Raw genomic sequence first — 13,223 nt, forward strand, 5'->3', positions numbered from 1 at the left:
ATTACATGATAATCTTAACTAGTTGCATAGTGGTAAGCATACAGGTTACATACCACTCCACTATCCAGAGATCCCCCGCTGCTTCCCCGGCGCATTGCTTGAGCTGAAATACCAGTGAGATTGGTTATACCATTATCAATATAAGCCTCACTTTAGGGAAACAAGACTTAATGCATGTGCTGCAAAAGATTCTGCACAGGCTAATCAGGTACCGCACGTCCAGCTTTTATGCAATTTTACTTTTAAAGTAAGTCTCTTCTTAGCAAAAATCCGGTTTGGGCGGAAAGTGTCTTCCCTGATTAGCCTGTACAGACTGCATAGGCTTACATGTATATGGGACTACACCTAATACACCTACATGAGAACCGCTTTTTCCAGAGCATGCAAGGCTTATTTAAAATATGGTAAAGGTATATTATACACATGTCCACAGGAAATACAGTGGATGTTGGTCATAAAACAGCCCACATAATTTGGCTTCTTACCCATTGAGAATGTAAATGACCACACTGTTTTTAAATATGTTAAAAGTATTGAAGGAAACACGTATTTAACATATTTGAAATTTCGGTAGATCACTGTTATTTACTGTATTACAAGCATTCCGGTATTCACAAGCAAAAGCAAGTGTACCGGTATACCTTTTTTAAGCATAAGCTTCACTTATTACAGTACAACACTGTTACAATCACACATGTGAAGTAAATGTAAAAGGGTAATTTACAATATCAATGACTACATTAACACCACAACTATTTGGGAATTCTTGGTTGGAAAAATCACAAAAGCATTGAAAATCTACAAATCTAACTGTATTGTTGGGGATTACATCTATCCAAGAAATAGCAGGGATAAATAGAAATGGCTAATGAATAACTACACAATGTCATAAAGATTATGATAAAAAGCTGTAAAACTGTACAGAAAGTGTAGCATTAGCAAAATAGCTTTATCTCCCTTCAATTACTCAATGTGTGGCTTTAACATTTCTTTATTTAATACTATTATTAACAATTTTCTAACAGTTACTTAAACATTTATAAAGCCAAATAAAAAAGGATGCACTTTTACATTTACGACTATTATTAACAATTTTTTAACAGTAACTTAAACACGTATAAAGCCAAATAAAAAAGGATGCACTTTTACATTTACGACCACCCCACAAATAAAATATTTAAGCAAAATTCCCATCCAACTAAATGTCTACACAGCACATGCATACCTGCACAGAGGTCAGTGAGAGAGTTGGACAAGGGGTACGACTGCTTCAAGCCACTGTAATCAGGAGCAGACAACCTATTAGAGTTGGGATCCGATGTCTTCATGTAGTCGAACATTGTGATGCGCGTATCATCATTTGAGTAATGGCGATCAAGTGGAACGTGTTGTGGATTGTGACGTTGCTGTTCGTCTATTCTCATTGCTTCCATTCCATTGCACTGAAACAGGAGCCACAAATGTATAATGCTTAAGATCTCTTTATATAAAGATCAAATAATGCATAATTATCATTGATATACATGATTTTATATATAACATTACTCTGTGTAGAAACTTTAAAAGCCCATGACTAGAAAAAAACAACAAGAGGGCCTGAAAGGCCCAAAGTCGCTCACCTGAGATGCAAAGGAACTGACCTGTTCTGTGCAGCTCAAGATGTCATTAGAACAATATGTTCTTACCAACTTTCATGACTAGTGAACACCCTGGCAGCAACGTTTTTCAACAGACCAGAACCATTTTCATACACATCCAAGATATCATTTAAACAAATATACTGACAAAGTTTCATGAAGATTCATAATCCATATAAGGAAAAATGCCCCGCCCACTGGTGGCCATGTTTTTCAAGCAACTGGAATTATTTTCGAACTTGTCCAAAATATCATTAGGACAAACCTTCTGACAAAGTTTCATGATGAACGTACAATAAATACGGCTTCTAGAGTGTTAACAAGGTTTAACTATAGCTATATAAGGAAAAATGCCACGCCCCCTTGGCGGCCATGTTTTTCCACCAACCAGAACCATTTTCAACTCATCCAAGATATCATTGGGGCAAATCATCTGACCAAGTTTCATGATGATCGGACAATAAATGTGGCCTCTAGAGTGTTAACAAGGTTTTAGAAAAGCATGATATATAGCCATATAAGGAAAAATGCCCCACCCCCTGGTGGCCATGTTTTTTAAGCAACTGAAACCATTTCAAACTCATCCAAGATATCATTAGGACAAATCTTCTGACCAAGTTTCATGCAGATTGGAAAATAAATGTGGCCTCTAGAGTGTTAACAAGGTTTTACTATAGCCATATAAAGAAAAATGCCCCGCACCCTGGTAGCCATGTTTTTCAACCAACGGGCATCATTTTTTAACTTGTCCAAGATATTATTGGGATGAATCTTCTGACCAAGTTACATGAAGATCGGACAATAAATGTGGACTCTACAGTGTTAATAAGATTTTACAAAAGCCATATAAGGAAAAATGCCCCCTTGGCAGCCATGTTTTTCAAGCAAACGTAACCATTTTTGAACTCGTCCAAGATATCATTGAGACCAATCTTCTCAACAAATTTCATGAAGATTGGACAATAAATGTGGCCTCTAGAGTGTTAACAAGGTTTTACTATAGCCATATAAGGAAAAATACCCGCCCCTTGGCAGCCATGTTTTTCAAGCAAACGTAACCATTTTCGAACTCATCCAAGACATCATTGAGACCAATCTTCTGACCAAATTTCATGAAGATTTGACAATAAATGTGGCCTCTAGAGTGTTAACAAGGTTTTACTAAAGCCACATAAGGAAAACTGCCCCGCTCCCTGGTGGCCATGTTTTTCCCCCGATCTGGACCATTTTAAAACTCGTCCGAGATACAAATGAAACCAATGTTTTGACCAAGTTTCATGATGATTGGACAAAAATTGTGACTTCTAGAGTGTTCACAAGGTTTCTTTATAGCCATATAAGGAATACTGCCCCGCCCCTGTCGGCCATGTTTTTCAACGGACCGGAACCATTTTTGAACTCAACAAAAATATTATTTAGACAAACATTTTGACAAAGTTACATGAAGATTGGGCATCAAATGTGACTTCTACAGTGTTCACAAGGTTTTTCTTTTGTTTGACCTAGTGACCTAGTTTTTGACCCAGTTTTGAACTCAGTCAAGGTATCAATGGGACAAATGTTCTGACCAAATTTCATGAAGATCAGACAATAAATGTGGCCTCTAGAGTGTTCACAAGGAAAAATGTTGACAACGCACAACGGACGACCCACGAAGGACAAAAGGCGATCACAAAAGCTCACCATGAGCATGTTGTGCTTAGGTGAGCTAAAAACAAGAGTTCCGCCGTCGGAAACATATGCCCCCCCAAACAGGGCTTTGAACTAGTGACCCCAATAACTATAGGGGTCATCTACTGTCCAAGGCCAATGCAAATGTGAAATTCAAGCCAATCGGTCAATCCATTGACGAGATTTTTATCGGAAACGAACTGGTCTACCGACAGACAGACAGACTGACATCCAGCAAAACAATATACCTTCGAAGGAGGGGCATAATTAAATCCTAGATCCTGTGTACAGCAATTAAATCATTTAATTAAACAACAATTTGATGTTCTTTTGTACCTCTAAAATAGCTTCTTTGAGATCTTCGACAAACTTCTGTCGATCGTGATCATTGCGAGCGTTGAATGTGATGAGGACCTTGTTATCCAGGTTGTTCACTAAGCGTATGCCAAACGTGTAATCTGAAATGCACATTTGCAAACTGCTTTTACCTGATTAACACAATGTATCAAGTTCTGTAATGCTAACATCAATGTTCAATCAGTTCATATGTTTTTTTTCGTTAGGGGAATTATTTGTAAAATGAATAACTTTTATTTTATAAATGCTCAATTTAAAACCTCATCAAGGGCTCTTAAAAGTAAACAAAGCTAAAAATGTTACTGCATATAACTGTACAATTTGCCATAGGGAAATTAAAATAATGTGTGCATCTTTTGATCATAGCAGATCACGTGTCAATAATATATTAATTATGATTAAAGTCATTAAGTCTATAAGTGCCACAAACATATTCTATATGCAAGTTCTTAGAAATGTTTTGAAGATATCATAAAAACCACTTATGACTAGCATAATAGTTTTCTAGTGCAGATGATTCTTTATTGCACGAAACAACATATATTAAGTACATCCGCTTATAACCCTATTTAAAACGCACTCATATGACTCACTTCCATGATTGATATGAACAAGCTATAACAATTAGCAGTGTAAATTGCAGGAAATAAATTGCCAAGTAGCTTTTGGCAATATAAACTGGTGTTATCCTTGAAAGAGTAGAATGCTTAGTAGACAGAAGCAGACAAATTGGTCATTTTACAGACACAATTACTTACACCAACTTGTACTCGCCACATTTCCAAATAAAGCAATAACAATTATAAGGTATGCATAATTTAATTTTCAAATAAATTCTCATTGACGCCCTGATCAAAAGGTTCAATAACCAATTTTTTGTAATTTCAACAAAGTCTAACAAAGTTGTATGTATGCTTTAGCCGAGACAGCCGTACTCACGAGTTGTTTCAAAGAGGTACACTTGCATATCACACAGGGAGTACGACTGCTTGAAGGAATACGTGATCCCACTCTTCTTCTTGCTAAATATCTTGGTCACCTGACAACATAATAACACTTAGTTAATATTTAATTTTACTAGCCTAATACGTAACATCAAAATAAATATGTTAGCTAAGTAGATACATATAATATGATTGCGATACCAAATATTAAAAGCATCACTTGATTTTGTATAGTGATTATGCTTAAGAATGAGATTATATGGTATTAATGACAACAATCCTTTTATCAAATACATGTACATACCTGCACCTCTTACATGAATACCGATACCTTGCGTACAAAAAATCACGACACTTACCAGCAACAAATCGTTGAAGAGAAAGACCTCTCTCTGATGTAGGCCGATCTTCTCTTTCTTGTTTGGGTCGTGGACCTGGTACAGTCTACAGTAGCACACCAGCCGCCGGTGGGGTAGAGCAAGAGCCTTTAAGACGATTACAGGACATTTTATTATATGTACATAAGCAATTATATGCATGCAACTACTAAGCTGTTTAAATTGCCTTACCATCAGAAGGCTAATTGGTTTGCAATATATAATTTACAAAATCATTGCAAATGCATGGACTTGAAACTGACATCTTATTTTTGTATTTTTTTTAAATTTAATTTAATAATAATTACATTTTGTATTTTTTTTTAAATTTAATTTAATAATAATTACATTTAAGTATTATTTTCAGGTACTTTCTTCTTCAAATATCATCTTCGTCAAGTATAATCGTAAGTTTTGACACATCACAAATATGGTTGTGCGAAATTATGTAGCACTTACAATTATGCAGTAACTCTATTAGCACAATTTCAGTATGTTACCAATGTGTTATGTATGAAAATGTAAATGCTGTCTATGTAAATGTCAAACATGGTAAAATAAATGAGAAACAAGATGTGTTTGTGAAACACAATGTCCCCCTATATGATGTTTGACCTTTAAGGATGACCTTGACCTTGTGAAGGATGACATTGACCTTGACCTTTCACCACTCAAAATGTGCAGCTCCATGAGATACACATGCATGCTAAATATCAAGTTGCTATCTTCAATATTGCAAAAGTATTCATAAAATAAGCGATTTGGGCCACGTATATTTGACCTCTGACCTTGAAGGATGACCTTGACCTTTCACCACTCATAATGTGCAGCTCCATGAGATGCACATGCATGCCAAATATCAAGTTGCTATCTTCAATATTGCAAAAGTATTTATAAAATAAGCGATTTGGGCCACATATATTTGACCTCTGACCTTGAAGGATGACCTTGACCTTGACCTTTCACCACTCAAAATGTGCAGCTCCATGAGATACACATGCATGCCAAATATCAAGTTGCTATCTTCAATATTGCAAAAGTATTCATAAAATGAGCGATTTTGGCCACATATGTTTGACCTCTGACCTTGAAGGATGACCTTGACCTTCAAACAGACCAACAGACAGACCAACATCAAAACAATATGTCCCCCACTACTATAGTGGGGGACATAAAAATAACAATTTCAGTATGTGCTGTTGGGGCTAGAAAATCCATGATAACTTACGGGTTTTCTGTTCCCAACAATGGTCTGTTCCACTTTCATGACCTGGGTCACGTGATCGACTCCTGGGCGGAATTCCTGGGCCTTCACGCGATCATAAATCCCCACCAACAGGTCTCTGTCCACGTCATCATCATCATCAATACCTGAGACAGAGAGCAAAACTGAATATTGAAATACAATTTGTTTGTATTTGTTTATTATTGGTTTACATACATAACTTTAACATGTCCCCGTATATGACGTTTGACCTTGAAGGATGACCTTGACCCTTCACCACTCAAAATGTGCAGCTCCATAAGATACACATGCTTGTCAAATATAAAATTGCTAGCTTCAATATTGCAGAAGTGACATTACATGAGCAATTTTGACCAATATATTTGACCTTGAAGGATGACCTTGACCTTTCACCACTCAATGTGCAGCTCCATGAGATACATATGCATGCCAAATATCAAGTTGCTATCTTCAATATTGCAAAAGTTATTGCAAATGTTAAAGTTGGCGCAAACCAACAGAACAACCAACCAACAGACCAACAGACAGGGCAAAAACAATATGTCCCCCACTACTATAGTGGGGGACATAAAAATCAATGCATACCTTAAGTTTTAATATTAGTATGTGTAGAGGTTGATGCTCTTGTGCAACTTAACTGTAAGGCTCTTGATTTATTTTTGTGTACAAAAATACAAAACTAAAAATCCTTTATTTGTTGTGAGGACAATTATACAAAATTTCATGCCTTAAAATAACACGATTCTGTGCTACAAGACGATTGTTAACATTCATGTTTGGTTGCATCATCTTGCAAACAGAAAAGTCTATTCTGAGCATTAAAGCTAGTGTTTTATCCAGGCCGTTTTAGCGTGGCGCGGCGCCACGCCGCTTTTTTGAAGCGCCTCGCTGCCCCTTTCAAAGCAAATCAGCGCCACGCTGCCCTTTTCAAAGGCTGCCGCCCTGTTTTCCGCCGTGCGCGACCTTATTGATAACATCTTAATTGCCTCTTAACCAAGCTTCTAAGCCGACTATTATCAGCGAAGATTCGCGCGGTTGTGAATACGTCATGTGTGAATAACCATCTGTCAATATCAATCGATAATTTCAGTAGCTTTGTAACACTAATCGGTCCGGATACGATCGTGCACAGTTACTTAGGAGACTTGATGAAAACCTCGATGTTATTCACATGGAAATTGTGCATTTCATGCATAATTCAGTTATATCAAAACATTTATTTTTACGCGTAATTAAATTTAAAAAAAAAACACCAGTTGTATCAGTTAAATATTGATTTGATTTCAATTTAATGCAAAACAGTTTTAAGTTAATAAAACTTAATTTTACAGGGCTTGCACTAAGCGGCGTATGGCCGTATATTACGCCCGATAATTGTTTCCATACGCCGATTACAAAACCCCATGACGTCCACTGTACTTCTTGAAAATTGGCCATACGCCGAAAATAGCAACCCGTGACATATTAAAGCTGTCGATTAAAATAACGCTCCGCCTCCTATCCAATACAATTGGCGCAGGCTAATATTAAAGCTGTCGATTAAAATAACGCCTCGCCTCCTATCCAATACAATTGGCGCAGGCTCACAGTAGATGTGTGTTGATGAATTGTAGCAGACGACAATCTTAACACGTTTGCTGTTCACGGTTAGGCAGACCCCGCTTAATTGGAGCACGTGCTTGTTTATTGTCACGATGTGTTGATTACAATAACGTGTGAATGTCGGCAAAGAAGTTGATACCCCGTCTTGGACCCTGTTTGGCCAAAAGTTGTTAATTGTTGTAACAGTAGTAGGACTGCACCATTGGTTCAATTAAGAACATTATGACCCGTTTGTAACTTGTCAAAATATGTTAATTGGCAAACGCAGATATGAATTTTACAAAAATATTGAACTTGTACCACTTATCATTCGTGTTTAGAATGCGAAACGTACGCTTTTCGATTTTGGCATTCCACTTTCGACGAAACGTAAATTAGAAATTGATGCAAATTGCTTTGTAAGCAAAACAAGTATATATCGGAGACCAATTAACGTGTATTGAATTAATTGACAATGAACAAAAGACAGTACGGCGCCGTTCCTAGTTACACTTTTTGCGAAATAAAATGTACACAATACAACATGTGGTCATGAAAACAATGTCATTACGCAGAACTTTCTGACTATTCAACAAAGTGTTTGTGAATCTCCATTTAAGATGCATATAAAAGACTTGTTTGTGCAATGTGTGTAACGTTTTAAATATAAATAATTGTTTAAGAGGGTAACTCATTTAACAGTATTCTAAGACTTCTTTGAAAAGCTATAGTTTGTATAAGATATATATCCTATGGTTTTTAATCTTGTTTTTTGTTACTACATGAAAATATAAAACACATAATAAAATATACATTCTGGATTTTATTGGTTTAATTATTCAACAATAAATCTCAAAACTATACATACAAGGTTTGTGTGTAACAAAGCTTGTTATTAAGTCACTATACAGATATATGTGTGCCCTTTTTTATGGTTGTCGCGCGCTAAAGTGCCCTTTTTTGAAATTTTGCACCACGCCCTTTTTCCTTCCTGTATAAAACACTAAAAGCAGTTATCAGAAACCAAGCTCTCAAGGGAGTGAGATGCATTCAACTGTTACAAGCCCTGCAGTGATCCAGAATCATCCATGGCAACACCTGGCGTCCTAAGGTAGCAGACACAGATGCTGGAGGTTTAATACACTCCATTTGCTTACGAATCTCGCAATATTTAGTATGATTAGCAAGTATGCAACATGCACTGTTTTGTTTAGAATTGGGCTTTAACATAAAACGCAGGTATACCAGCAGACAAAGAGGAGACGATTATGTTCTCGCTATCTGTGTTACGTGATGCATCTAACAGCTGGTGTTGTGTTTAAAATAAGGCTACCGGTAGTAAAAACAAGCCCTCAAGAACTACGAACATCATTTTATTAAATTAAATATAAAATATTTTAATAAAAAGGATAACGTCACTTTCCACCAATAATTTTGTTTGCCAAGTTTGAAGTATCTGGACAAGGAAGTTCTGTTCACAACATCCTTGATGAGAGGTCTAGAGACTAGCAATCACAACCATCCAGTGTTTTTCTTTCCCAGTACTGTCATTGTCAAGAGACTAGCACTCATACCATACATTGTGTTCCTTTCCAAGTACTGACAGTGCATGGTTAAATAAAGGCTGTTGATGAGTGGTGTACACAAGTCATGTTAATTTTATCCAAATTTCCTTTTCATTAGTTTCATCTGATAATAATCTGATTGTTGGTATATTTAGAATATTGGTAAGATTTTGATAATACCTATCCTGAATGTGAAAAGCGTGATCCTTTTAACTCTAGATAGCATCTGATGTTTTGCTTACAGACTAATAACTAGTTTAAAATCAGACAAAAAGAGGTTAATTACACTTGATAACAGTATTTATCTTCTTTGAAGTTCACACCTTTCAGATGATTATACAAATACCATGATTACTCCAAAAGTTTCCCCTAAGCTACCTTTAGAACACCTAAACTTGCATCTACCAAGAATAACTTTTCCCCTAGGTGAGATTCTGACTAATCAGGATTTACAACTGATCAATACAGTAATTGTAAAAGCATTAACCAAATAATAAATGAATCCTTAAATACTTCATGTTGTTAAGACATTTCAACAAGACCTATGCCAATGAAAACACCCAGTGTTCCTTCTCAGACAATTCTGAGGCAACACAAACTGCTACCTCAAGTCAGCCTGTCAAACAGCCAGCCATATGGTTTCCATATGCGAGATTGATTTATTCACTTAACATATTTTGCAACATTTGTACTCCTCCCTACTACTTTCTCGTGAATCATCCTCCAATAACCTTGGAGCCAGCCTCTGCAGAACATTGGGACCAGCACTTTTCAATCACATGACCTCATGCATTGTAGACGATGTTCTTATGATTTCTAACATGGTGCACATAATTATATTTGTCAAAACACGAACACGGTTTCTATTAATTTTGTGTCATTTCTGTCAGAGATAAAGCAGTTTAGCAAATGCAGGACAAAATTGTAAACTATTATTAATGTATGCTTTGACAATGATTCCAGCATTCATTATATTCACTGAGAATTTTAGAAAGCTCAAAATTTAGTAATGAAAGCTTGCACTTTTTGCAGACCCATGCTCATTTTTGCAACTGATTAAATTAAAAAGTTTTGATGGCCCTAAATTCTAAAAAGTCTTAAAACAACTGATATCATTTATGGATTGCAATATTTTGGAGCATTAATCAACAACAGTCAGACCATCATTATGCATTTAATACCCCATAAGTTTGTTCCATTTGAGACTGGGAAAGCATGTGTGTAATAAAGTTGTCCACAATTAACCTGTGCAGGTACGAAACTTTTTGCTTTGAAGGAATTTTTATTGAAAAGAAGTATCTTCTTAAAGAAAATTTAGTCTGGGCAGAAAGTATTGCCCCTAATTGCATAATGAACACGCTAATCATGCATAAAATAAGCACAGGTGATTAGCCCGTTTTTCCCAGAGCTTGTCTCAGATGTATTGTTTATCTTACAAAAGACGACAAAACATACCTCGTAAGTTCTTCACAAAGTCCTCCTGTTTCATTTTGCGCTCTGCTTTAATGCTGGCGTTGTGTAGATCAGTGTTCAACATGATTATGGCAAAAGCCAGAAGTAGCACTGTGTCGGGGTTGGTGAAGTTTTTCACTTGATCCGGGTTGCACTGGGTATAACGCTCGGCAAACACCTGAGAACAGAACTTGCTGTGTTCATTTTCAAATAATATAAATCTTTTTTTATATAATAATAATAAAAAAAATATGATTTCCTACTTAGCATTGTTATTTTATGCCCCCTTTCAAAGAAAAGTGATCTAGTGATATAGTGATCGGACTGTCCGTCTGTTCGTCTTTCCGTCACACTTTTCGTTTAGGTTTCGAAAAATGCTCATAACTTCTATGCCCCTTGAGATATAACCTTCATATTTGGTATGCATGTGTACCGGTATATGGACAAGGCCTTTCCATACGCACACATTTTTTTACCCCTGTGACCTTGACCTTGAAGTTAGGGTCCGCGTTTAGGTTTCGAAATCTGCGTTTAGGTTTCGAAAAACGCTCATAACTTCTATGTCCCTTGAGATAAAGCCTTCATATTTGGTATGCATTTGTATATGGACAAGGCCTTTCCATACGCACAAACATTTTGACCCCTGTGACCTTGACCTTGAACTTAGGGTCCGCGTTTAGATTTCAAAATCTGCGTTTAGGTTTCGAAAAATGCTCATAACTTCTATGTCCCTTGAGATATAACCTTCATATTTGGTATGCATGTTTATATCGACAAGGCCTTTCCATACGCACAAAAATTTTGACCCCTGTGACCTTGACCTTGAACTTAGGGTCCGCGTAAAGGTTTCGAAATCTGCGTTTAGGTTTCGAAAAATGCTATAACTTCTATCAAAGCGTTTATAGGGGGGGGAGGGGGGGATAGGTCATCCTATGGTGACAGTTCTTGTTTATTAATGTTTTACACTTATACTAACAACCATGATTTTGTAATAAGTATTGCAATTATGGCTGTTTGTAATACATATTGCAATGATGGCTGTTTGTAATACGTATTGCAATGATGGCTTTTTAAACTCCCACATTCATGACTCAAAATACCTGCCAAATTCAAAACATGCATTTTGAAGCATATTTATAATGCAGAGATTTAAATTCAATCACACTGTTTCAGTAATTGTCATAATGGAAGGAAGTTATATGATCAAATAAACCAGCATGTCTCTTGCAAAGTTGTCTGCAGAAGAATTAGCATGTGTAAAAAGATTTATTACCGGCTATTAAATCTATTTTCAAGAAACAACATTACGTAAGCAATAACATAGAGGGGCTGAAATCGTATTGCCTTCCAGTTAAATATAGCATTATAGTATTTTTAAAACTAAGCATGTAGCAAACAATGCTAGTAAAATTCATGAAAAACAAACAGATATATCATGAGTTGGCTCATTAAAACTGTAATAACCCAGAGGAAGGTTGGACTGCTAATGATTCAAGCATGTAAGAAAGAATAAAACAAGACGAGGGGGGACATGAACAAGTTTGACTTACCTCCATCAGTCTTTCTATCTTCTGAGCTTCACCCTGTTACAACAAAACACTCACTGTTAGGAAACTTCAACTTTGAAAGCATATCTACATTTTAGTGTGTGTGTGTGTGTGTGTCTGTGCGCCCTTTTGTTATCCAAGAATTGCATGAAAGAGACAACAAACAGTGCATTTTCATGGGTGAAGATGACACAGCAGTATACATAATGTATAAAATTTAAAACAAATGTCTCAAAGTTATTTTGTTACTACTGAACACTTGCTTCGACAGATTATCCAAAAATATGTATGGATTAAACCTAAATTACTGGAAACTATGCAGTTTATCTTTCTGAACCGTTTAGTCATGCCTTTTCTGTATAATGTTAAAGCATTTGCAAAGGAACCACATAAGAATTTTTACGAAGTCCACACAACTTAAGTAAATGCAGATCTATTTTTTGAGATAACTGTAAAAAAACAACATTTCCTTCTTCCTAAACTCAAGTTTATGTCCCTCTCCTTGTCAACTTGTTATTGCTTTAGATAATTAGCAAGGAAACATACTCCTTGCAAGATATCATTTCTGGTTTATGCAAACGAAGTATATTATGCTAGTATGGTGTTCTGAGAACTTGTATGAGAACTTGTATCAGTCAAGTTGGTTGCATGACATCGAGATGGCACGAGAGGCATAGAGATGTGACATGGTACTAAAACGACACAACTTATTAGCCTAAACACCATGTCAACATAAAATACATGTCATAACAGGTTGCACCCAGGATATGTTACAATGTATCATATCATATCAAAATCAAGTATAACCCTTTGCATGCTGGGAAATTTGTCGTCTGCTAAAATGTT

General features: G+C 36.2%; 1 protein-coding gene across 12 annotated transcripts in view; it reads right to left on the bottom strand.

Annotated features, from left to right (window-relative positions):
- Window positions 1-13,223, bottom strand: part of LOC127879721 (IQ motif and SEC7 domain-containing protein 2-like) — a 127,684-nt gene that overhangs the window by 2,184 nt on the left and 112,277 nt on the right. For all 12 annotated transcript variants that reach the window (XM_052426729.1, XM_052426746.1, XM_052426779.1 and 9 more), the window contains exons 5-12: window positions 12,381-12,413; window positions 10,834-11,008; window positions 6,215-6,357; window positions 4,969-5,094; window positions 4,605-4,704; window positions 3,645-3,766; window positions 1,226-1,442; window positions 54-103 (exon numbers count right to left, since the gene is read on the bottom strand). In XM_052426729.1, coding sequence (XP_052282689.1) covers window positions 54-103; window positions 1,226-1,442; window positions 3,645-3,766; window positions 4,605-4,704; window positions 4,969-5,094; window positions 6,215-6,357; window positions 10,834-11,008; window positions 12,381-12,413 — 966 coding nt within the window. The remainder of the gene's footprint in view (window positions 1-53; window positions 104-1,225; window positions 1,443-3,644; window positions 3,767-4,604; window positions 4,705-4,968; window positions 5,095-6,214; window positions 6,358-10,833; window positions 11,009-12,380; window positions 12,414-13,223) is intronic.

This window comes from Dreissena polymorpha, chromosome 1, assembly GCF_020536995.1.
Source record: "Dreissena polymorpha isolate Duluth1 chromosome 1, UMN_Dpol_1.0, whole genome shotgun sequence".
Taxonomy (NCBI): Eukaryota; Metazoa; Mollusca; class Bivalvia; order Myida; family Dreissenidae; genus Dreissena; species Dreissena polymorpha.